General features: G+C 45.8%; 1 protein-coding gene across 1 annotated transcript in view; it reads left to right on the top strand.

Annotated features, from left to right (window-relative positions):
• Positions 1 to 27205, top strand: part of Rhoj (ras homolog family member J) — an 81633-nt gene that overhangs the window by 45502 nt on the left and 8926 nt on the right. The window contains exons 2-4 of the mRNA XM_041658438.1: positions 10391 to 10449; positions 22507 to 22671; positions 24525 to 24620. Of these exons, the coding sequence (XP_041514372.1) occupies positions 10391 to 10449; positions 22507 to 22671; positions 24525 to 24620 (320 nt within the window). The remainder of the gene's footprint in view (positions 1 to 10390; positions 10450 to 22506; positions 22672 to 24524; positions 24621 to 27205) is intronic.

Here is a 27205-nt window from a genome sequence, read left to right as displayed (position 1 = left end):
AAAGCTTAAGTACATAAATCCCCAAACTCTGCACACCAAAGAGGAGGGTGAAAACATATAATCTAAAGAATGGCTTCCTGTTCTCCAGATTATCTTGCAACACTGCAGCGAATACGGTGAAGAGAAGAGAGAAACAGTGAGTCCTCTCTCACCTGGTTCGTTCGCTTGCCGCTGTGCCCAGTTGGTAACGAAGGGATGTGCTTAGTTCCCTACGGCTCATACGCTTCTTTCAGTTTTTGCATCAGCACACATCAGGAGATCCCAGCATTCTCAAATGCACAACATTTCTTGGGTCTCTTCAAAAGCAAGTGCGGGTAGAGATTTAGGGCTTCTCGTGGTCCTCTAAGAGAGAAAGCCTGTTCTGCAGCCCAGAGCACACCATGGTAGACCTACCCTCAAACACTCCTTGTAAAAATGCAGGGTCCGTCTACAACCTAAAATGAGTGCAGGTACGCCTGACATGAAAGCTTCAGAGGGAACTCAGAAGGCACACAGTTTGACAAGAGGGGACTTAGATGACATGTAAGCCAGGCTGTAGGCAGCCGTTACAACAGCAGAACATTCCCACAATTCCGGAGCACTCAGTTGTTTTAAGACCCTTTCACACGCCCACAATAGCAAGCATGAGAACGTAAGACTGTTACATGCGTATTTTCCGTCTGCAGTGCGGCATCTTCTGCTTCTCTAAGTGTGATGTCCTCAGTCTCTCACCACGCTCGCCGTTGTTCTTACCAGGTTCCTTTCTGAGGGCGCTCTGCAACTGATGAGAACCTGGTCTTGACTGTTGACCACTGTAGCCCCCTTCCAGCCAGTTGCTGCTATTAACACGCCAGTGGTGAATATTCTTATGCATACATTACTATGCACTTGTGTGCTTATTCCTTGAAACACATTCCTGAAAAGAGTATTGAGCACGAAGGAGGAAAAAATTAGATTACATGTTCAGGCTCTTCATATATCGCCAAACTGCTTTCCAGAAAATCCTGAGCAAATTTACATATTCTTCAGTAGTGTGTGAGCACCCACATATTTAAGCATTTGCAAGTACTCTCTCTAGTGCAAGTGTGTGTGTGTGGGGGGGGTGTTACTAGGGATGGTACCCAGGGCCTCAACATGCTAGGCCTACAAAAGCCCGCTATCACTGAACTCTGCCAGGCTGGCTTTGAACTTAGAAACCTTCTGGTGCAGTCTCCTGAGTAACTGAAATTACAGACATCTACCACTCAGTCTGCCATTACCATTTTATTTATATTTGCCAATTAATGGGTCCAAAAGTGTATCTTTAATTTGAAATTTTCGACTTGAATATTCATTATTCCTTTGTATTTTTGTCAAATATCTATGTTCTTATTTCCTTTAGCGGTCATTGTTATTGATTAGAAAGCATGGTTTGGGAGCTAGAAAGATGGCTCAGCAGTTAAGGGCACTTGCTGCTCTTGCAGAGGACCTGAGTTCAGTTCCAAGCACCCACAAAGGGGCTCACAACCATCTGTAATTCCAGTTTCCGGGGATCCTATGCTTCCTTCTAGTCTCCATGGATAACACACACACAGTGCACACATATACATGCAGGTAAAACACTCATACACAGAAAATAAAAATAAATATTTTGAAGCATGCTTGGGGCTAGAAATTTCTCAGTGATTAGAAGAGCTTGCTGCTCAGTCATGAGGACAGGAATTCAGCTCTCAGCATTTATCCCGGGCAATCCACAACCACCTGGAACACCAGCTCCAAGAGACCCGATGGCCTCTTCTGGACCTCTCAAGAACTCTCACACAAACAAATAAAATAGGTTTATAAGAAGAAAGTGTGCTCATATACAAAAAAGAAGGCTTTTTTACATTAAGAGCATTTGGTAGAGTCAATCCTTTTAATTTTTTAATCAAATATATCAGTCATTTCCTTACAGGTTTCTTCCCTCGCTTTTATAATTTTTAAGTTCTTTTTATTTCCAAATGGTAATCAACTATCTAAACTGAGTATTTGGACAGCTCACCTTTTCCTACTGATCTAAAATGTCATTTATTAAAGACTGAAATTTCACATATGTTACACTGAGTCTGACATTTTTATTCTGCCTTATTAATCCTTGCACTGGAATAACTCTTCTTCAGGAGAATTTTGCAATATACACTAACAGGCATCTCATAATATATATGTTTTCATTATTAGCTGTTGTCTCTGAGTTAGGTTTTCATACCCAGTATAGTTACATAGTCGCTTATCATACCCACAACTCAAAAATTCCTGAAGTTACTTTAAACAAATTAAATTGGAGAGCTCCAAAGCCTTCCCGGTGTGGAAATTCTTACCCAGAACACAGGCTATGTCAGAATTTCTCTTCATTTAGGGATGTCAACAAGTATTGTGCTATTTTTTTTCACCGTGAATGTCTTCTACACTACAGGACACTATAATTGTGTGTGTGTGTGTGTTGTGAAAGGCCATTTTCCAACATATTTCCTAACTTGTTCTAACCACTACCCGACAGAATTTTTGTGAGCCTAGTAATTCTTACAAAACTCTTCAAAGGCGCATGCTAGCACCCCGCCATCACCACCAAGGCGCTTGGATGTCCTGAGTGCTGTTGCTTGACAAAGACTGAAGGCTGTTCCCTCGAGGGCGCTGTTTCTGCATTGTGTGCTGGGCAGGATAGAAAGACACAGTCCCGTGGGGGCACATTATGCATCTTAAGGTTTCCTTGCATGGGATTCAACTAGCCTTCTGACCACCTGCCAAGTGGGCAGGGTACTAGAGTATTCAAGTTATTATGATACTACTCCTAATGATGAGGGAACTGGGGTCAGAGGGAAATCACTTCCCAGGAGACCCGGATAATGATGCAGACTTACCTCCTCAGAATGTTCTAAAAACCAAGGGAATCTGTGCTTTTAACTACTCCCCCTGGAGACTGCTTCAAAAAAATAGATCATGAAATCGAAGTCAAGGCTCAACTGGGCAGTGCAGACCTAGACAGCAGGTGTTTACTCCATTGTGTTTCTATAACAACTTAACTATGATGAGTTTCCGGCACTTTATCACTGATTAAAAAGGCAAGAGGCTCTTTTTAAAGAGCTTTTCTGTGCAGGGGACCTTACAGTAAGTACACTCTGGTTTGTGGGCCCCGGCCCCCATGAAAAGATTTTGCCTGTAAACTGGTCACTTCTTTCTAAAATCGTAGGTGACGCGTCTCATGTATTTTGTGGCTAAAGTCAGACTTATCTGGCTCTATGGGAACCTCAAAACACACGGTCAGTAGTCCTGTCCCTCCTGACAGAGACGCATCTGCCACTGTTGATTATCCAATTGGGGGACCACCATGGGCACAGATGCCACCCAGAAAGGCCAGGTTTCCATGGCATCCCTCACAACCTTGGACCAGCCGCAGTGTGGGACATCAGACTAGTGACCCCATCCTGCCATTCAGTGTCCAGCAAAGTTCACGGTGACCTTTTGGAAAATACCAAAGATGCCTCAGAGAAAAACTTCACTTTGGCTGGAGTTTAATGTATGTTTCAGCCACTCAGGCAATATGAATGTAGCAACATACCCAAGCTTTGCTGGCATCTGGCCAGGGCTGAGAAGATGGCTCCGTCAATACAGTGTCGGCCTCGCGAGCACAAAGACCTAAGTTGGACTCCAAGAACCTCCCTTAAAAAGCTGTACATGTTGGTGCATGTTTATAACCCAAATGCTGGGGAGGCAGAGACAGGCAAATCCCTCAAACTCTTTAGCCAATCTGCGAAGCCTATGTGGTGATATCCAAGAGACACCCTCTCAGAAAAAAAGCCGATAGACATTTCTTAAGAAACAGTCTTTGCTGTTTCCTCTGGCCTCCATGCACACACCCAAATACATGAGTGCACCAGTACAGATGTAAAAACACACAGAGACCAAAAAAGAAAAAAGAAAGAAAGAAAAGAAAGAAGGAAGGAAGAAAAAAGAAAGAAAGAAAGAAAGAAAGAAACTGATATAATAATGTCAATTCTTTTCTGACCCAAAAGGAAGACAAGCACAGAGAAAGCTTTAGATTCCTGGAAGACAGGAAGGGTTGGTTAGGAAAGCAGATTTTTCCAGGCTAAGTGTGGAGCCTGTATTCCAGAACTTCCTTCCCAGGATCCCAAAGAGCTCCAGCAAAGGCATCACAAGCACAACAGATTGCCAAAGCTTTTGATCAGTTCTGGGTCAGAAAGGAACAAAGGAGAATGAAGTGGGGAGCCAGGCCTGGTGACCAGGATTTTCTGTGCTCTTACAAGGTGTTTGGATCTCAGTCTACGTTTAATCTAGGGGTACTGAGGAAGCATAGAAAGTGAAGCTTGGAGACCAGGATACCAATTAGGGAATGGGACCTGCATGAAGACAGTTGTAAGAATGGATAATAATAAAAATAATAATAATAATAATTTATAATAATAATAATTTTTAAAGGAGAGTCTACAGATATCTAGGGGCCAGAAACGGGCAGAGGTGGACTCCAAAAAAACACTGAAGAAGGAAGGGTGGGGCCAAGCAGGACTGACTGCCAGGGTGCGGCTGTCTGGCTCTTTCTCTGGCTTGGCCTCATCCCCAGACCTCAGTCAGCTGAGTCTTGAGTTCTTCCCAGTCGTCCTCTCCTCCTATCTACCCCCCCCCCTTTTCCTTCTTCATCAAATAAATCCTGACAAGGAGATATTTTCCCTGAGCATCCATCCCACACCCAGAACCGTGGTGACAAATCTTTCCAGGAAGCCCCAAATACTGTTCTAGTTATCTTAGAGTAGACCTTTAAAACGAGGAGGCAGAGCCCGGTGGTGGTGGTGCACACTTTTAATCCCAGCACTCAAGAGGCAGAAGCAGGAGGATCTCTGTGAGTTCAAAGCCAACCTGGTCTGTACAGCAAGTTCCAGGACAGACAATCCCTGTCTCAAAAGAAGAAAAGGAAAAAAGAAGGGGGAAGAATGGTGACACAAATCTCTACTTCCAGAAGGGGCAGGAAAATCAGGACTGTAAGTCCATCCTTGGCTCTAGAGTGAATTAAGAGCAGCGTGAACTATGCACACACGGTCTCAATAAATATGGGGGAGGAGAAAAAAGAGGAGAGAGAAAGCCTTCTGTTCAGAATCCCAGGGAGTGCTCAGGAAGCCTCTCGGGTTTTCCCCTATGCTGACACATCTTTGAAAGCAGAGATGTCCCCCACGGACCTTTGTGTCACACATGCATACGGTCTGATGCTCCAGTAACAAAAGGGACCCTGGCAAGGAAGGAAATGAGCCGCTGAGACAAACTGGTGCGGATGGGCTGATGCCGGCCTGCAGGAAGGGGCCAAGCAGTGCTAAGAGTCAGACAGACATTGGAAAGATGAGCACACACACACACACATGCACATGTGCACACAAAAACACGTGTGCACACGCACAAAGGAATCTCCCACCACTATATTTAGGAAGCAGTGTTTGTGTCTAGCTTCATACAAACTGGCTTTCTAATGGTTCTACGGGAAGATTTCATAACTAATGCCCCCAAATTTGCCCCTTAAAAAATGGACACCCACATTTCGGAGGCTTGGGATAGGTGTCGAACATGTTCAAGCAGCCTTCGGAAGGGAAACACTGTTTTGGTTTTGGTTTTTTGTTTCGTTTTTGAGGCAAGGTCTTGCCTTGAACTCTTGATGCTCCTGCCTCAGCCTGCCCACTGCCTAGCTCCTCAAAGTGGCCTTTGGACACAAGTTACCGTCTTGCTGGCCCACTCACTCCTCAGTTCATCCATCTTTGACATGAACAGAGATGCTGCGTGTTTAAACGTTCTTAAAATTCTGTTTCTTGCTGGATCTAAAAGTTAGTGTTTCTTCCTCCAAAATGGCACTCCTGTGCTGCAACCCACACCACACAGTCAGGCTTTATCCAGCCACTGAAAGCGTACATTAGTGCCATGGCTAGTCAGCTGTACCCCCAGAGAACTGAAGGGCAAAGGGGCTCCCCCTAACTGAGCTGACATTTCTACTGTTGGAATCATGGATCTTACCTTGCTCTATCACGCTGAACTTCAGAAGACTATGTGGAGCCTCTGAGAAAGCTACCACCCAACAAGGAAGAGGTTTTGAACCCTATGCCTCATGCCACCACTCCTGACTGGACTGATGGCATTTGCAAATCACACTGCTTTAAGATGTTGAAACGCTGAGGGAGAGGCATAAATCCTGGCTGGGCTATTTTTTCTCTGGGTTAAGTTAATGATCCTCAAGGGAGCAAACTTGTATCCTGGCTGACACGCCTCAAGAAATGAACCACTCCAATTCACCCCAGAACCGACACAAGGAAGCAAAGAGTTTGATGGAGTCGGAAGAAAGTCTTTGTTTTCCCTGTTTAACAACAGGTCCTGGCCAGCTTTCCACACTTTCTTGAGAAAACCATCCATTCATGTCATTTGGTCTGCTCTCTTTAAAACCCCTCGACGCCCAGAAAACAGCTTTCAAAGCATCCAGAACAGAAGGCACGTTGGGAAGACAACCTTGGTATGGCCTTCCTGGTAGCTTTATAGTCAGTGTTTAGCCAGGGAAGAACTAGTCACAGTCCCAAGGACCCTTGTCCCCATGACAAGGAGTGGACCCTGGGCAGAGTTTCAATCCTGAGTATTCAATGTCTACTTCAGATGGCAGAATTTGCACTGGGCATGGGGACTCTGTCCTCAGTGAGAACATAGGACAGATTTAAACACCTACCATTTAGGGTAGAAAGTAACTCGTGGTCCATAATTAAGATTCTCATTATACGACAGTTCATATGCATTGGGTACTCGGTAGAGAGACTGACACCTGTCTTCAGAACGGACTAATTATGCGCTTGTTGGATACATTTATTCAGCACCTGCTGTGAACTAGGATGTATGTCAGATATTTTCCCATCACACAATCTTCTCACAGATATTCTCTGATCCCATTTTTTAAATATTCTTGTCGCAATCATTTATGGCAGAGGAGGCGTATGCCACAGCACACATGGAAGTCAGAAGACAACTATGGTAGTCAGATCTCTCCTTCTGCCATGTGAACCTGCACTTTTAACAGAAAAGGAACACGAGACATAGGGGTGCTAGATGATGTCCCCAGGGTCACCCCAATGATGAAAGGCAGTGGTAGGACTCAAAGGCAGAGTTGTCTGGGGAGAGCAACCATGCTGTGACCTCATTTCATGGATGATTAGCTCTGGGTGGCAGCACCTTCCTTCCATGGAGTTGTAACTAATTCTCTGCCATATCATAGAGTCTCCTAGGACACAGGCTGGCAAGTAGTAAGACAACCACTGCCCGTCTAGGACTCTTAAAGCCACGTCTTGTAGAACTGATGCTGGCATTTGTCACTGGCGTCCCTTAATGTCCTCTAGCGGAAACAGGGAAGAGGGACAAAAGTGAGTCTCAAAGACAGAGACACAATGTCACGGCCACCCTCGACCCGCAAGGATGATGCGACACCCGGAGCTCTTCTCACTGCAGTTTTATTCAGGACTTTATTCACAGCAATCTTTCTCTCTCTCTCTCTCTCTCTCTCTCTCTCTCTCTCTCTCTCTCTCGGTAAATCTCTCCCAGCCCTTAAAAAGGCACAGGCTGCCAAACCCGGATTGCCAGGTGGGCACTGCCCATAGGTTCACGCATATGCAGGCAGCTGATAATCATTGCGTGATCACTGATTATCATAGAGAGCACTCGCTTTCGGGATTGCGGAGGGCGGGAGCCAGCACCCTCAGGTGCGCTCCACGCAGCTCTCTACAACACAAGCTCTAAGTCCTGCTTTTAGCTGGGCTCGCAGAGCTACTGACGGCAACCTGAAAACTCACCCAGTTTCCACGCCAACAGCGGTATCCTCCCCTATCCTGTACCACCATTTGGCTTTAACCCAGGGAAATTCTCTTCATTCTTTTTCTTTCCATTTCCTCAGCCAAAGGACTTTTGAGAGTGTGAAAAAGCCTTCAGAATAAAGGCTGAGTAAGGGAGCCACAACAGCCTGGGAAAACTCAGCGCCATCGTTGCAGACTCGGCTTAGACATCTCCCCCAGGAAATCTCCTCTGACCAAATGCTAGCAGACCGTGCAAAAGCATGCCCACTAAGCCATGCTCCCAGCCCTCTGTGTTACCCAGGCATAAGTACGCTACACTGAACATAGTTATGCCTTTCACTTGCTCTGAGCAGGTGGGTCTGCATCTGGCCTGTCTGTTTCCAATTCTGAGCTCAGTCCAGGAAGCCTGCAGATCACTGGAGAAGAGAAAGGCAAGAAGAGGGGAGAAGATCCTGTGTAGACTCTCGGCTCCTGGCTCAGTCTTCCTTGCTCACAATTGTCTTGGATCTGGTGAAGCATCCTGGAGTCCCAGCTGCCAAGGAGAAAAGGATGCGGCCTCTGAAGGAAAGGGGGCTACAGGGGAGGGCTGTTCTCTAAGAAAAGGGGGGCAATGAAAGCTGGGCCTGCAGGGCTCCAGTGACAAAGGTCACAGGCACTGCTTAGGAGTGTTTGCAGTGTTCAGTGTGGCCTCTGAGATGGCTCAGCTCCTATGACTTGCCCCCTATTAGCCCTGGGCCTGTGGGTCATGGAGCAGTGCACAAGATCTCATGAACAGCAGCCCTGACCTCCATATACCCGGCTCACCCGTGGCAGGAAATTCCATGTTGTAATAGCTGGATTTCTTCCATTCATTCTTGATCCGTGACTAGGTAACCAATTGGTCATTAAAGAAACCATTTAGGAACCTCAGTCTAGGCTGTCTTCTGCTAATGGGCACAAAGAAGGAAGTAAAACGGGACAAAGGGCTCTGGGCACCCCCATTTCCATTGCTAGCCTGACTTAGGGACAGAAGTGAAAATATTTAAGTGCCCCCACCCCTGCCTGTCAGTGTTAACCATGAGGATTTCGTAGAGCTGGTTTTGGCGTTGAAAAACACACACTTAGAAGCACATCTGGCTGCAGTCATGTTCTGATACTGAACACATGTGAATGTGAGTAGATTAGAAACACAGTCCCCGGTGTCTGGGGAGACTCTGCCTTTTCAAACAAGTGCTTTGCAAAGAGCGGCATTAGGAAATGTTCTCACACACACGAGGCCCATCGACCTGAAAATAAATCAAAGTAAAAATGGGCACCGAGTCAGTCACCCTGAGCAGCTGGCTAGGGAAAGAGGCTGACACATTAGCCACCATCTAGTCACCCTTCATTTCCTGTGCAGCTGATGGCAGAGGGGATCAAGCCTACTTTTACTTTGTCACTGCCTGTTTTTTAATCAGCTTGGGGGGACGGGTGTTGCTATACGCAGGCTTCCCTAGTTCCCAGCAGAGATTTGGATTTTCTGGACGTTTCACCTTGCTCTTCCCACTCGCCAAAAGAACCATATCCCTCCTGCGTGCAATTTGGTCCCTCTCGGGTGAGCAGCAACTTGAGACTTGATGTCATTCCCAGACATGTGCGGAGCGGCTGGTATTTCCACATCACTCCTCACTTTGGGCACAATTGCTTGGCAAGGCCTCAAGCCTGCTGGGCAAATCTAACCCTGTCGGTATGTGAAGTCACATACCTAAAGGCGCAGGCCCAGGCAGCACCTGGATTTTATTAATATCTCAAAGTTGGATTAACAACAGATTTCATGTGTGTGTGTGTGTGTGTGTGTGTGTGTGTGTGTGTGTGTGTGTAGTATATGGTCAGGTGCATATGCACGTACGTACATGTGTGTGCAGGTACCCATGTGTGGAGCAGAGGTCAGAGGTTGGTGTCTGATGTCTTCCTTAGTGACTCTCTCCAGTCTCTTTGGAGACAAGGTCTCTTACTGAAGTTAGTGCTCACCAACTGGCTCTACTGACTGGCCAGTGAGGTCCAGTGCCTATCTCTGTCCCTTCCCTGTACCCATGTACAGATGCTCACTTAAGTACCTGTGAGGCCAGGTACAGATGCCTGGCCATTTTGCATGGGTTCTGGAGACCCCAAGTCAAGTCTCCATGTTTGCACAGTGGGCGCCTTACCCACGGAGCCATTTCCTAGGCCCAAAGAACACAGGGGTTTCTAATGGCTAATTACCTGACTCTATCCTGAAAGGAAACTCACAGTAAAGATGGTGATGACATAGCTAGAGAAGGACTTAGCATCCTTTTTCTTCAGGAGCTTAGCATTGCAGCGCCCAGTAAAGGCCGACAACCTAGAGAGTACTTGAGTAACACCAAAAATATCCATCTCCATTGAGAGATTTGGAGTTGGCTCAGACCATCTGCTGTCACTGCAGCCCAAGGTTCTCTTTCATTTGGAAACTATGCTGTCAACTTGGTTTAGAACATACACCAATGAGACATATGCTCAGCCTCCCTGCCTAGAGAGATGCTGGCATGAGACAGTCTACTGATTGAAGCCTCGTTTATGAATTCTCTTCTCTTCTCTCCTAGTGACCGTGACAGTGGGAGGAAAGCAGCACTTGCTTGGACTGTACGACACCGCAGGACAGGTATGAGCTCACTGTCTCCATTCATTAAGGGTTGGGGGAAGAAAGGGGTGTAGGAAAAAGCATGGTCCATTTGGCTCATCATGCAGGAGCTAACAGCATGGGCATCTCCCATTCTCATCATTTGGGGCCCATATATACTCTACCCAAACAACAACCAAATGCACATCCTTAACTTTAAAATATTGATATATATAACTATAAAAACCTAAATTGCTGTCCAAGATACTGATGATATGACCAATACTGCGAAACCGTAAATACTCAAAACAACAAAGTAATATTTCTAGCCAAGATTTTCAATTATCTCCAACCCAACCCTGTTCCACATCCAAGATGTACAGGTTTATTTTATAAATTGTAGCTTTACCCTTTTTCCCCGTGCTATTTTCTTTGCTTATCCTTTATTTGATTTACCTTAATGAGCTATGAAAAGTCTCAAAAAGAGATTGGGGTGGGGGAATATGATGGGTTAAGGACTGAAAGGAAAACAAGGGTCTGAATGCATCCCACAGATGAAGGTCAATCCCGAACCATTGGAAAGCGACTCTGAGTTTTCTATGATTCCCCAGATACTCTGATTCTGTCACAAGTGTTTCTTTGGGCTTGAGACTCGAAGAGCATGGACTTGAACCCCAATAGTGAACCTGCACATGGCTGTCCTTGGGTGAAAATACTGGGTAACTGCCTTTTCCCCACTTCACACAGAGCTGTGGAAAACATCCAGGGTTAGAAGTTTGCCCGGTGGAGGAGGGGATGTGAAGGAGCCATGGATGGCTGTGGCCTAATTTCTTGGATAAAGCCTGTTACCATATGTCTTGAATCATTTATTTAGGTCAAAACCAGCGGGTTGTTTAGTCAGTCCAAATTTATACAGCTTAAGTCCTTTGGAGTGAATATTTGACCGTGATCTTTCCCACTGTGTGTTTCTTGGTAATTGTTAATAGCTATGCATTTGTCAAGGCCTTTTCTCACAATTATCTGGAGATATGTCATTTTGTCAACTTGAAAGCTCTCTATTAGAAAATAAATAAATGGGATCTCTTCAAGGTTTTCAGTGTGCGTGTGCAAGGGCCACCACCAAGTGTGGGGGGGGACATAAAAGCTGTCGTTTTACAGCCAGAGCAGGGGGCGGGGTAGTCTAGCATCAGACACAAGGCTCCTTTCCAGGACCCTCTGGATTCTACCGTAGCCAGGTGACTTGGAAAACCACTGTCAGTAGGGTGACCTCTTCCATCAATATCAAGAAACAGAAACATAACAAGGGAAAACATATGCCCCTAGCTATTCAAGGGGAAGAGTCACTCTGTGTCCTCTGATACAAGAGAATACAGCTCCTAGCAGAAAACATCCCAGCCAACGAGGCATATGGATTCAGGGGCTGGAACTGCCTACTCTAACTCAGTCACGTGATCAGTGGGCTGTCTCTATTGTCTGTGCATGACAACCCCCACCCCCACCCCCCCCCCCCCCGTGTGTAAGGTCCATAGACTCCAGCTTGCAAAGCTCTGTACAGAATGGGCTCTTTCACACTCGGAAACTGCTCTGTCCCCCTTGCCTCCTCAGAAAATTCTGGAAGCCCTTGCCCATTTGGCTCTCCCCCTACTTCTGTAGTGATCCACAGCAACTGTTGGTTCCTATATATAATTGCCTCAACAACAATATCCCTCGATCTCTATTTCAATCCACACCCAATAAAACTGTTTAAAAGCTCTTGTAGAGCTGAGTTATTATTTCTTACTCTATCCTTTAAAAAAAAACCACTAGGGTAATTGGAAATGATAATATATTGTGAAAATACCTTTAATATGTTGTGAAAATACCTTTAATATATTGTGAAAATACCATTAAACTTCAAATTGAAGGAGAAGGGTGACCCAAACCTCTGACACAGGGTGAGGAACGCTGTAAAATATAGTAACAAGTAGATTCACGTTATTTCTTCCACTTAATTTTCACCTTATTGCTTTCCTCCACTTATTTTGAAATCTCCGGGCAGACAAGGATCACAGGGGGAGCATGGAGATGGGAAATCAGAACACATCTGAAGGTTCTTTCTGGGCCTCAGGTTCTGTGATTAAGAACTTTAGAAGGTAATTTCAAGAAACCCTGAAAGAACTTGAGGTAATTAATCAAAAAGGTTTGAGTTGAGGCTCAAGGGAGGCCTTTCAGCCGCGGAAGATTTTGAAATACAGGGACGTGTTCCAGCGGAGGATAGACTGTCGTTCGCCTCCTGGACCAGCGATTCCCAAACTTGAGCATGCACCAGAACCACCCAGGGCTTGTTAAAAACCAGCCATGGGGCCACATGCCACAGCTTCCAATGCTTCAAGTCCAGGGTGGGTCCCGGGAATTTGCACGTATGATAGGTTTCTGCTGCTGCCGCTGTGGACAGCACACTTTCCAAGCCACCGCTTTAGGGGCTGTCATTAAAGGGCTGTCCACTGGCATAGCTTGTACATGGAGTGTCTTAGAAATGCAGATGGTGCTTGGGGAGACTGAAGCGGCAGGGTCAGAAGTTCAAAGTCATCCTCAGCTACGTAGGAAGTACAAGGCCATCCTGGGCTACCTGAGACCCTGTCTTACAAAACACGGCAGAAACAAATGCAGGACCTTAGATCCTGGCTCCAAGTTAAGGGATTTAAGTCTTTAGTGGCTGAAGAATGTTTCCAACAAAATAACTACCTCTACCTCTACAAATTAGCCAAAAGAGCTTCACAACACATTTAATTTAGAAGGTGTATTAGTCCAGGTTTTCTGGAGGAACAGAGCTGATAGGATGAAAAAAAAAAAATCAAACATTGGGTTAGTAAAAGCTTTACCCCTCAGATCACCAGGCAAGCAATAAGGCCAGTCCTCCGAACTAGTCTCTTCAGGTCAGGCCAACTCACCTGTGTATAATATGTGTAATACACACACATATATACATGTATATATATGGGATCTAATATATACACATGTGTGTGAGTGTGTGTGTGTGTGTGTGTGTGTGTGAGAGAGAGAGAGAGAGAGAGAGAGAGAGAGAGAGAGAGAGAGAGAGAGATTTAATAGTATGACTTACAGCCTGTGGTCCAGCTAATCCAACAATGACTATCTGTCAATGGAAAGTCCAAGAATCCAGTAGTTTTTTCAGTCCATGAGGCTCAAATGACTCAACTGGTCTCCATTATGTGCTGAAATCCTGAAGACATAGGCTCTACTGCCAGTGAAAGAATGGGCTTGCCAGTTAGGGTAAGACAGCGGGCAGAGAGCAAGCTTCCTTCTCCCATGTCTTTGTATGTTCCGCCAGCAGAAGGAGTGGCCCAGATTACAGGTGGATCTTCCCACCTCAAAAGATCCAGGTTAGAAGTAGATCTTCCCACTTCCAATGGTTTAGATAAGAAAAATCCCTCACAGGTGTGCCCAGTCTCTTGGGCTTTAGTTAATTCCAAATGTAGTCAAGTTGACAACAAGAACAGCCATCCCAAAAGGTATATCCCAAAAGTCCCAGTCCCCATTATAAGTAGGATTGTCGCCCCTCCAGTGATACTAGCAAATGTGCCTGAAGTTTCAAGGCTGAAGAACACTGACAACTAACTAAAAATTACCTGTTGAGTCTATTACTAAATAAGGCAAGAGAAATGACCTCAGAGCATATCAATAACCCCAGAGCCACAAGTGTAAAAAGGAAATAAATCTTTGTCCTGAGCTAACTGTGCATTGGAGATAGGGGTTATGGAAACAACTCGAGAAGCAAACTCTAAGAAGTACACTTGAACACACTGGCACAGGGAACCACTTCCTAAAAATAACCCAGCAGCACAGACACTGAGAGAAACAATTAATAAATGGGACCTCCTGAAACTGAAACGCTTCTGTAAAGCAAAGGACACGGTCAACAAGACAAAATGACAGCTGAAAATAGGGAAAGATCTTCACTAACCCCACATCAGACAGAGGTCTGATCTCCAAAATATACAAAGAACTCAAGAAATTGGTCATCAAAAGATCACATAATCCAATTTAAAAAAAAATGGAGTACAGACCTAATCAGAGAACTCTCAACAGAGAAATCTGAAATGGCTGAAAGACACTTAAGGAAATGTTCAACATCCTTAGTCATCAGAGAAATGCAAATCAAAACAACTCTGAGATTCCATCTTACATCTGAAAGAATGGCCAAGATCAAAATCACTGATGACAACTTATGCTGGAGAGGTTGTAGGGAAAAGGGAACACTTCTCCATTGCAGGTGGGAATGCAAGCTGGTACAACCCCTTTGGATGTCAGTGTAGTGATTTCTCAGAAAATTAGGAAACAACCTTCCTCAAGACCTAGCAATACCACTTTTGGGTATATATCCAAAGGATGCTCAATCATGCCACAAGGACATGCGCTCAACTATGTTCATAGCAGCTTTGTTTGTCATAACCAGAACCCAGAAACAACCTAAATGCCCCTCGACTGAAGAATGGATAAGGAAAATGTGGTACATTTACACAATGGAGTACTACACAGTAGAAAAAAATGACACTTTGAATTTTGCAGGCAAAGGGATGGAGCTAGAAAACATTATTTTGAGTGAGGTAGCCCAGACCCAGAAAGACAATTATCGCATGTACCCACATAAACATAAAGCAAAGAAAACCAGCCTACAAATCACAACCCCAGAGAACCTAGACAGCAACGTAGACTCTAAGAGAGACAGACACAGATCTAATATACATGGGAAATAGAAAAAGACAAGATCTCCTGAGTAAATTGGGAGCATGGGGACCTTGGGGGAGGGTTGGAGGGGGAGAGGAGAGTCAGGGAGGGGAGCAGAGAAAATGTAGAGCTCGATAAATATCAATTTAAAAAAAGGAAATAAAAGAAGAAGAAGCAAACTCATTCTGAAAGGTTGGGTGAAAGGAATTTGTTATCCCCACCCTTGAAGGCAACCCTGAGCGAAAATATTGAGCCAGCTTCCCTCTACCATGTAGCCTCTAATATGGCTGTGTCAAAGACAGGCTCAAGACTCTCCTCCGGGTTTCACAACTCAGTCAAGCTTCTGTTGAAGACAGTTTGTTTCGGTTTTGCTTTGTTGGTTTTTCGAGATAGGGTCTCTTTGGTAGCCGTGGCTGTCCTGGACCTAGCTCTGTGGACCAGTTTGGCCTCGAACTCACAGATAAAGATGGTTTCTAATGACGTCATGTATATGCTGCCAGCACATGGAAGCTGGCTTCCTTCCCAGACCTCTGAGACCAACTATCATTTGGGCTTTGAGAAGAGCCCTTTGAAGAAAACATCTTCAGAATTCAGTCAGATGAAATTTCAAAAACTAGGGCCAGGCAGTGATGGCACATGCATTTAATCCCAGCACTCAGGAGGCAGAAACAGGCAGATCTCTGAGGTCAAGACCAGCCTGATCTACAGCATGAGCTCCAGGCCAGTCAGAGAAACCCTGTCTTGAAAAAAAAAAAAAGCCACCAGAAAAAAAAAATCAAACATTAGGTTAATAAAGCGCTTACCACTCAGATCACCAGGCAAGCAATAAGGCCAGTCCTCGGCCTAGTCTCTTCAGGTCAAGCCAACTCACCCGTGCGGCTCAGACTCCTCGTCAAGGATTGCTCACAGTTTCTCTGAAAGTGCCTCCTGTGCTCAGATTTCTGGCTCCGCTACAGGAAGAGACTAAGAAGGACAGCATGCCCAGCTGGCTTGTTTGGCGTGTGCCATGAGAAATAAAGAGGAAAGCGTGATGCCAGAGTGGGGGGGGAGGGGGGGGGGCGTCTGCTAAGCCTGAGCACTCATAGCCTGAGGAACTGTGGGGGAGGGGCTTGTCCCAGGCCAATGCTCAGAGCCAGGCGTCCTCTGCCCCTCCAGAGGATCAGCCATGGTGGTGCGACATCTCGCGGTCTTCCCGGTGGTAACATGAGCCAAGCCAGCTCTCAGTCCTCACTCCCCGTGGTTGCATCTCAAAGACAGCAAGCACTAGCGGAAGTGGTGGTCAGCATCACTGCCAGGAGAAATGAGTGGACCCTGCGGTCAGGAGCCAGGGACCACCCTCTCTGCTGTTGACACCAGTTTCTCATCAGAGAGCGAGCCCGGGTCCTCTCGAGACCAGAGGCGGCCTGCGCACCGTGAGCATAGGATGGTATCTCTCACTGCCAAACCACAGCCCACAGCAGCTCAGCTGCCACCAGTGACTGTGGGAACAGGAAGACCACACTGGCCTGGGGCTGCAGCCACACATCTTCATCAGGACCTGGTACCCGCAGCTCCTGTTCCCCCTCAGGGCTTCGTCTTCAGGAGCACATGAGCAGGCAGGAGGTACATGCAGCTGGGGCTCATTAATGGCAACCCCTGGACCACTTGGAAGCGCATGGGACTTCCTCTTTGCTATTGGCTGAGCCAACGGGACCATCTGGAGCACGGGGTGGAAAGTTTGCCTAAAACCTCGGAGTCAATGTTTTCCTGTCCATGAGCAACTCGAACTTTCTCGCCCCATGTATCTCAGAGTGGTTTCTAGGAGTGCGCTCTCTGGAGACTGCTGCCCACGTGACGGGCTATTGGGAAAAGCAGTTTCGGGATCCATGCTTACCTTTCCCCTAATCAAGAAAAATGAAGATGAAGGACCCTGACTACAAGATGCAATCAAGGTCCAAACATTTGGATTTCATTACTGCTTATAGTTGGGAAAAATGAATTTCAGAGTCATCTCGGGTGTCCAAGGAGGGCAGGGGCTAGGGTTCCAGGAACTGCAGCTGCTGCTGGCTTTGGATGAGGGGTGGATTCCTTTCCCCTCGATTCCTTTCCCCTCATTATTCACGTTCTCGCGGCAGCCAAAGCACCGTCCCAGGGAGTCACACAGACAGCATCATAGTCTCGCATTTACACTTCCCAGAGAAAGAAAGCCGGGCAAAGTGAACTCAGCCGAAACTACACTCAAGTGCAGTAACAAGCGAGGTAGGGACTTGAATCCATTGACTTCGTCTCCACTCGTCATGCTCTTGGGCAACATCCTGAGCTCCCACCCTGTTCGGCTTTCCAAGTCAAGCTTGACTTACAGGGAGAATATGAAAGCAAGGCTGGTGCTGACAACCCTGGGCTAAATGTCAGGCAGCTCACACAGAAAAAAAAAAAAGCAAAATTTATTGATTTCATTGAGCTCTACATTTTTCTCTGCTCCCCTCCCTGCATCTCCCCTCCCCTTCAACTCTTTCCCATGGTCCCCATGCTCCCAGTGCTCCCAATCTACTCAGGAGATCTTGTCTTATTCTACTTCCCATGTAGATTAGATCTATGTAAGTCTCTCTTAAGGTCCTCGTTGTTGTCTAAGTTCTCTGTGATTGTGATTTGCAGGCTGGTTTTCTTTGCTTTATGTTTAAAACCCACTTATGAGTAAACACATGTGATAATTGCCTTTCTGGGTCTGGGGTTACCTCACTCAATATTATGTTTTCTAGATCCATCCATTTGCCTGCAAATTTCAAGATGTCATTATTTTTCTCTGCTGTGTAGTACTCCATTGTGTAAATGTACCACATTTTCCTTATCCATTCTTCGGGTCCAGGGGCATGTAGGTTGTTTCCCGGTTCTGGCTATGACAAACAGTGCTGCTATGAACAGTTAAGCATATGTCCTTGTGGCACTATTGAGCATCCTTTGGATATATACCCAAAAGTGGTATTGCTGGGTCTTGAGGAAGGTTGTTTCCTAATTTCTTGAGAAATCGCCACACTGACATCCAAAGGGCTGTACCAGTTTGCATTCCCACCAGCAATGGAGGAGTGTTCCCTTTTCCCCACAACCTCTCCAGCATGAATTGTCATCAGTGATTTTGATCTTGGCCATTCTTACAGATGTAAGATGGAATCTCAGAGTTGTTTTGATTTGCATTTCTCTGATGACTAAGGATGTTGAACATTTCCTTAAGTGTCTTTCAGCCATTTCAGATTTCTCTGTTGAGAGTTCTCTGATTAGGTCTGTATTCCATTTTCTATTGGCTTATTTGTTCTTTTGATGACCAATTTCTTGAGTTCTTTGTATATTTTGGAGATCAGACCTCTGTCTGATGTGTGGTTGGTGAAGATCTTTTCCCATTCTGTCGGCTGCCGTTTTGTCTTATTGACCATGTCCTTTGGGAAAAAAAAAAGCAGAATTTCTTCCCAGCCTCTTGTGAGTCTGAGGCAGGTGGCAGAACTCAATGCTTCTCCTTGCTACACAGAGCGCAGCCCCTGGGTGCTCACCAGACATGCGCATTCTAGGCTTCACTCCAGACCTAGTGCTGAGCAGAAATCCACTGTGCAATGAGTTTCCAGTGACCCAATGCAAGGAGAACTAAAGGCTTTGTAGTTCCACCACTGTGCCTTCGTGACGCAGCTGCTCGTGAATGTATCTGAGGCCCAGATGATCAGCCAGTTTGTGCTGAGTGTTCCTCAGAACCTTTGAAATAACCATCCACAGCGCCCACACTTGACAGCCCCAGATCCACCTCTGACCTGAACCCTTGCTTGCCTTGCGGGGCAGTGGGTAGCAAGTACTCAAAAACGTACACAGTCCCAAATCCGTACCTTCCCTGCCCTAGTCCAAGTCCCCTTGCATCCAGCTTAGCCCTCCAAAGCACACAAAGTGGATTTTATAGATGAACACATTGTCTCTTCACGAAGCACACAAACGCCTGTTGCCAAGAGTCATTTTCAGTATTAGAAGAGGCCTCAATGCCATTGGGACCATTTAGCCCTTCCTCACGGCTGAGCGACATCATCTTCAGGAATGTGACCATAACCTACACAGTCCACGTATATTTCATCACAAAACCCATTCAAGTCATCAGTGGGTATGAATTCAAACTCCCAACCTCCTCACATCGCCAAACCCGGAGTTCTTTTTTATTAATTCTGGACTTCTGCCATAGTTCCTAGCCACAGCCACAACCAGCGGTGGCAGGCTCCTCCCAACCAGGCATAGACCTACGTTGAGAGATGTTTCTCTCTCCAGTCCTGTTGAAATCTATTGGATATTCCAGTCTGAGAGCTGTACGGCTGGTGGCAGGGAAAAGAATGGTAACCTGAGCCCTGGGAAATGAGCGGCATCAGAACTGTGCCAGGCTGGCAGAGCCATGTGGGGCTCAGCGCCCCGTGAGTTTAAGCTTGGGACGCCAGGGAGTGTATAGTCTGAAGGAGCTGTACTGCCAGCCTGGGGACCAGCCTTTGGAAATTACTATATTAACTCAGGTCTAGAGGATCTTCCAGATTTAACACGGGAATTTTCCAGTTCAGTCAGATAAATGCTCTACCCTCTCAGAATAACTAAAAGAGACAGAGAAACTTCTGTCACCGTTCACCTACATGGAATTGTTTTTTGTCTTTTCATTCTTTCCTCAACTTGATTTCCAGATCTTAATCACCTTATCCAGCTCATACGGCATCCTTGACAGTGTCACACACCCAGTGAGTAATCAGACCCTTTACATGGACTTACACAGCAGGACTAAAGTCCCAACAGCAAAGAAACCGAGAGCCCAGAGACCTGAGCCCTGAGCCCAGAGCCCTGTGAAGCCCAAAATCTCACACCACCCGAAATCCTTCTCTGTCGGGAGAGCATCTGAACACACCTCTCACCTCCCCGGCTTTCCCATCATCTAAGCAGCATTTTAATCAATGGCTAGCAGATCAAGCACTAAATAAACTCTCTCCTTTCAGACCACCCACCAGTTATCCGCTCCTCCCTTGCCTGGGTCTGAGGCTAAACCAATTGTTTTGGTTTGGTTGCTGGCAGCAGGCAAAAGAGTTGAGATTTTCAATATACAGTGTCTTCTGCCATCTTGTGGCAACTTGTAGCCAATGCTATCAAACAAATGCACGAACACATAAACCTATACAGTGAAGTTAACCTATACACATTCCTAGATAGCCGAGCCCCCCCCCAAAAAAAAGTCGTAATCTGTCATCTAAAATCCTGAGATAAGGCAATAGCAGTCCAAATCAAAACCTAGGTCTGAAAACACGCAAAATGCTTCCTTTGGGTATTTGATGACTTGGTGGCCCTGGTCCTTGATCTCCTCCTGTGTAAAATGCATACGATTGTGATGTGGGACTGTCATATATCAATCTGTTGATTTCATTGGTTAAGCAATAAAGAAACTGCTTGGCCCTCATAGGTTAAAACATAGGTGGGAGGAGTAAACAGAACAGAAGGTTGGGAGAAAGAAGCTGAGTCAGGGAGTTGCCATGATTCTCCCACTCCAGGCAGACGCAGGTTAAGATCATTCCTGGTAAGCCAGTTCGTGGGCTACACAGATTATAAGAAATGGGCTAGTCCAGGTGCCAGAGCTAGCCGAGAAAAGGCTAGATATAATGGGCCAAGCGGTGTTTAAAAGAATACAGTTTCCGTGTAATTATTTCGGGTAAAGCTAGCCGTGCGGGCGGCCGGGTGCCAGGGACGCAGCCCCGCCGCCCTTATTTTAACATGATTGTGCCATCTGTCTACTGCTTCTGGGAGAACCCCAAGAGATTGTGCACATCCTTCTTGCAGTGGCGCCTGGTCCTTGTTGAGGGTCCCAAGCCTCACGGTCTGATGATGAAGATGCTGGTGCTACATGCCGATAGGCTTTCTCCACTCCAGGCCAGCACCTGTACAGTAAAGGATGCTTCCATACCCAGCCCAATGCTCCATTTATGTGCCTATGCCCAGGGAGGCCAGAAGAGGGCGCTGTATACCCTAGAACGGGAATTACAAGCTGTTGGGAGCTGTCATTTGGGATCTGGGCATTGAACCCCAGTCCTCTGGAAGAGCCTAAACACTGAGCTATCTTTCCAGCCCCTAAACCCTGCTTTTTTTACAATGAGTCACCCTTCTTCATAAAATTGTGTGTGGACAGAGCAGAGGTAGAGCCTGGCCCCTGGTCTATTTATGCCAGTCTGAGAAGGACATCAAATGTTGTGAGGAGTAACAGATGATGTTGTCTCTTCGCTTGCAGGTCTTAGCCTGCACCGGGACCTTGATGAAAGTCACTGTAGTAAACGGACACAGGAAAGCTGTGGACAGGGAGCTCCCTGTAGCCACAGCTGCTCTGGGGAGATGGGAACAACCACACTATGCCCAAAGGACAGGGCTCCCTGGCATCTGCCACGTGTACATAGAACACGTGCCTATATGGGATACCACTGTATTGACACGCGTGTGATACATGTGATAGTATGTGGATACATATATAAATAAAACATGTCTGAACATACATTACTATTGGCTAAGTGTTACCAAAACTCCTTAGCAACCAAACAACTGGCAAAAAGGGGGGGGGGGGCGGGGGGGACAACCACACCATCGCACTCAGGTCAATTTACAAACAAATCCCAAACATATTTCTTCAACAAATGTATCTCATTTGGCAACGATGCTTTGCTTTGTATGTTAGTCTACTCCGTGTTAAATTTGAAAACAATCTATAATTGTTTAATAGAAGATGAAAGGGTCAATGACCTAGCCGTCATTTAAATACATGTTCCAGACGATGCAATTTTTGTGTCCCAGGAGAATCTCATGCATCCCTGCTAATTGTACTGTTTAAAGGGGAGAGTTTCTGAAGCCAGGAAGCAGAGCTGAAGGTACCTGGGGCAAGAAGGGGCAGGAAGTGGGGAGATAGGGATCAAAGCACAAGGGTACCATTAGGGAGGATGAATAATTCTAGAAGCTACCAGTCGCAGCACAAGAACTATAGCCAGAGGTGAGCAGCGGTATGTTAGGAAAGTGCCAGAGAGGTAGATTTTAGGCGCTGTCATTGGTAAAAACAGTAACCAAGTGAGGAGACCAATGGGCTCACTCCCTTAACTGCAGTGTAATAAAACATGATGGCTATACTTTATCTAACACACAATTTAAAGGAGAAACGAGTGGGTAGACATTATGATATGTAAATTGTACCTCAATAAAGCTGTTTACTATTTTTAAGTTGCTCTGAAATGGGAAATAGGAGATCTCTGCGCACAACGAAGGGCGTGGCTTACCAGCTGCTATAGTGGCCCCGACACTGCCTGAGTCCCAAGAACCACACCAACTCTGGGCTCAGCCTGTACCAACCCTCCTCTGCTCTTCCCACAGGAGGACTACAACCAGCTGCGGCCACTCTCCTACCCCAACACCGACGTGTTTCTCATCTGCTTCTCTGTCGTAAACCCCGCCTCTTATCACAACGTCCAGGAGGAGTGGGTCCCGGAACTGAAGGACTGCATGCCTCATGTGCCTTACGTGCTCATCGGGACCCAGGTTAAAATGAGGGTGATGGAGGGGTGGGAGGAGATGGGCGAAAGGTGAAACCTGTATTCCACCAAAGACCAGGACAGAATCTCAGAGATATCTCATCCCTGAACCAAAGTCCTGAAGGTACGTGATTATTTAGTTGAAAACGGTATATAGCTATTTAATATGAAGCAGAAAGTTTTGAGCTGGCATTTAAAATTAACCTCACAGTTTGTTTTTTTTAGATAACAATTTTTTTTTAGCAGACACTCTTCTCCAGCCCTGAGTGCAGGAATGAAGAAGGGTCATCAACTGTATATACTATCTGATATTTTTTAAACTAGACATCCCAGTTTTAATAGAGCAAACTAGATGTGCAGATCAAAATGACCCTACATTCAGATGGGGCAAATCATGACAGGTCTCCTTGATGGCCCTGCTGGAGAAGGAAGATAAACTCTCTGTTCTGCCTTTTCCTTAACTCCTTGACCACCCAGATCTTGGGGGAAATTAAAACACACATAGTAAGAGCAACATGAATGAATTGTCAACACCGTGGGAGGGTTTGGAAGCTGATAAAATTCTACAGCTTGAATTTCCATCAAGAAAAATTTCCTCTTGTTGGTTGAGGATATCTGAACCATCTGTAGTTTAAGTGGGTTTGGTTCTTTGCTGGTTCTAGGGGCATGAGTGCCCATAGGTCAGGACTTTGTTATGGCTGCCGGTCTTTGAACCTCCTTCTTGTGCTCCTGTTTCTGAGTCCTCATGTTGAATCCTACTTGACAAAAAGAAAAATTTAAAGCCATAAATAAAAGAAAAATGCTTTCTAAAAACAACATGGGCAGATGGGGATATGTATTTTCTCTTAAAAACAGACAATGTAGAACTAACTCATTTATCCACACTGCTGGGTACAATTCACATCTCTGCTCTGAACAATAACTGTTGTTTGTTTGTTTAAATGAAGTCACTTACCTTCAATTGTAAATATTAGTATTTGTCCATAATGAGGAGCTTGGATCCTGCTGCCAGCATACACAACTGGACATCAAACCCCTCGGGGTGACTTGAGTCCTTCAGTCACTGCACAGACAGACACCCAGTCAAATGATGAAGGAAGCTAGAAAAGCAAATGGAAACACCAAGACTTTGCATAAGCATCATCCTAATCGGTTGGGTCGTAGCGCGGCCTTGTGACTTCCCTTAAGAAGCAAACCCTGTGTGCCCACATACACAGTGGCATTTGAAAGCAAGCACAGTGTTTAGTAAACTGTCCAGTCTTTTACCCGCTGCCTTCAAAGCAGGTCCCCCTGGAGGGTTTCTGCTGTTGGACTGTGAGAGCCCTTTGGCCTCTCATCACTGGGACTCCCCTGCAGGCACTGCCAATCCATTTGTTATTTGTTGAAAAGGGCTCAGGGAGCAAATATCCATCCCTTTGAAGGGCAAGATTTGATTCAGAAAAGGGAAAAAAAAAAAAAAGAATGGATCCAAAGTATTATATAACGGAAAAGTATTATATAATGAGTGATATAAGTTGCAAAGTTACAGTCAAATAATTAATCACTGCAAGGCCCCCAGGCCATCTGGTTAGCACCTGTGAATTCTAGAAAGAAAGAGAAAATTCAAAACTTCAGATGGCACAGCAGCCAGGGTAAATGCTGTGAAGAAGAAAGTATAAGGCCACCCTGCTACATCCATGTGCAATAAATAAATATAAAAATAAACCACTTCACACTCTCGGCTATAGCTTGGGTGAGTATATTGACTTCTTGGAGAACACTCAGCAGCACCAAAGACCTTGCCAGGAAAGGGTACTATCTTATAGCTTCACTTAAAATAACTGAGAAGGCCTAAAAATAGTGAATGTATCTTTGTCCCAGATTGATCTCCGGGATGACCCCAAAACCTTGGCCCGTCTCCTGTACATGAAAGAGAAGCCCCTCACCTATGAGCATGGCGTGAAGTTGGCAAAAGCGGTATGGTCACAGTTGAATTGCGTGTTCAAGGATGGGGGAGCTGTGACGGGTTTTGCCTTAAACTGCCGTGTGTTTCGAATCTTCGTGTTTTCTTTCTTCTTCTGTTCTAGATGAGCTAGAAGGGGCCATGTTGGTAAGTGTTCCTGTCAGCAGGCACCTTCTGCTTTTCATTAAGAAACTCCATGAGTTTCAACAGCTAAGCACTTCCCATTTTGCTTCAGCTTTGTCTAGAAAACGCACTTGCCCCATTAAGCAGGAATTAAGGGGACTCGTTAGACATACATCTACAAACCTCCCTGTTTATGGCCAGGGTAACTCACCTAGATGGCCTCACAGGAGGCATTTTGGGATTTTCCTTCTCCTCCTGCCGCAGGGAAAAACTTGGATGAAAATCATCTGACAGAGTTATCTTTGTCCAATACTTCTCTTCTTATAATGCATAGTCACTTAGTCTAGACACTGATACAAACAGCGTATGGAAAAAATAACATACAGCTAGGAGTAACGGGGTGAGGCATCTAAGTGGCGAAGTGGCAGCTTGACAGATGAAGTCAGCTAGCTCAGAAGAAATGGAGTCTCCTCCATTGGCTGTTCTCCACTTCTGAGAGAGAGCCATCACCAGTGATCTTGTTGTAGAAGTGCTTCAAAATGCATCTGCCAGACACCAGACCTTTGTCTCCCTGCCACCACCATGGCGCGTGCAAAGCAGCCACTAAAATGAACACATGTGCACGCGACTCCTTTCTGCAGAAGGAGACTGAAGGACCACACTTCCCCAATTTGAGGCCACTTCCTCCCTGATGTCGTCGCCAATCCTTCAACCCAAGGAGACTTTAAATTTTTAATGTTTTACTTTCTCAGTAACTAACCCTGCAAAATGTGTGCCCCCAGGCAGTTGTTCACCTTCTCAAACCTAGTCAACAATGGCATTAACTACAAATTACTCCTTAGCCAAAAGAAAGAGGCATTTCTCTTATTAAAACTTGTCTAGAGGTACCTGCCAGATGTAATATGACAGCTTCTCTAGAAGTGGATTAACTCTGATGTCTTATGGGCACGATGTATAAAGACATCTCTCTCTCTCTCACAAATACACACACACATACACACACACACACACATACACACACGCATACACACACACACACACACATACAAACACACATACACACACAAATACACACATACACACACATACACACACACACACACACACACACACACACACACTTGAACTCTTTCTGCTTCCTCCAGAACAAGAACAGGGCATTCGAGAAGATGGTGGGATGCTAAGCCTCTTAGGGGAGAGGAAACAGCCCTGGGGAGACAAGCAGGTCCGAATGGCTGACACATTTGAATCCATCTGTGTGCACACTACCATCTGGGCACCTGAGTGTCATGCCCATTGTCTCTTCTCCAGGTGTGTGTGTGTGTGTGTGTGTGTGTGTGTGTGTGTGTTCATTCCCTAGGAAAATGAGCAGGTCTGAGGTTCTACTCCAACACTCAGCCAGATACTCTCATTAACCTACATGTTAATGTATGTAACCATCTGTGACTCCTAGCAGGCACCCCACTGTTTCTGTAGGAGTTTGTTCTCTCTGTCCCTTGTCTCTGGGGCTGTCCTCAACTTCAAGTTTCTTGGTGGCTTTCTAGCCTCACTTCTCATTTGGGAAGTTGGCTTTTGGTTTTTCCCTCTCCAAAACCTTCCATTTTGTTTCAGATTTACTTTAAGAACAGCGGCTGAGTTCATCACTTGGTTGCCTTTTGCCAGCCTCTCCTAGCAACTGCTCTCAGATTCACAATCATGTGGAGCCTATGACATCCTAACTAAAAGAAAGCCAAGTGAGATTCTTAACTGGTTTCGTGACAATTCATGGAATAACAGAAATGTTTTAACTTTCTTCGGTCTTTGATTCCTCTACCACATAGTTTACTAGAATAGCAAGAATTTACACAGTGTTGATCATGTGTGTCAAAGCACCTCCTTGCAGTGTGTGTTATTGTCAATATTTTCCTCTGTTCCTTCTAGCTACTAGTTTTTGGTTTTGATTTCAGAAAGCTCTCACGTAGCCCAGGCTGGCCCTGAACTCATATCTACCTGAGGATGACCCCGGTCCTCTACCTTTCTCTCGTGGCTGGTATCACACCTGGTTTTATTTTATGCAGAGCTGGGAACCAAAATCCAGGCTTTGAACATCCTGGGCAAGAATGCCGCCAGCTAGGCTCCCTCCCCTCCCCACCCTTCTAGTTATTTCTATGCCTCTTCAGCATGTCCCACCCCATCAGAGGAAGAAAAAAGGACTCGCTTGCCGTTTCACTTGATTAGACACGTTGGGAGTTGGTTTGTTTTCTTTTCTTCCCATCAGATTGTGTGCGTTCTGTCTTTGTGGCATGTTGCCCGGCACTGGGAACAATGCATCTTCAGTACTGTAAGGAAGGTATCAGAAAGGCACTCTGTTCGCAGCCTCAGTCTCTCCTGTGTTTTGTTCCCGTGAAATGTGTCAGCTTGGTAAACCCTGCTTCAGATCGCTCACACGTGTGTCAAAACAAGGAGTCTCAGTTTCTGCAGATGGGTCCCAAATGCC

Source organism: Microtus oregoni, unplaced genomic scaffold (assembly GCF_018167655.1).
Source record: "Microtus oregoni isolate MIOR12 unplaced genomic scaffold, Mior012 000009F_ref0000495, whole genome shotgun sequence".
NCBI lineage: Eukaryota > Metazoa > Chordata > Mammalia > Rodentia > Cricetidae > Microtus > Microtus oregoni.
This window is presented reverse-complemented; position numbering and strand designations above follow the sequence as displayed.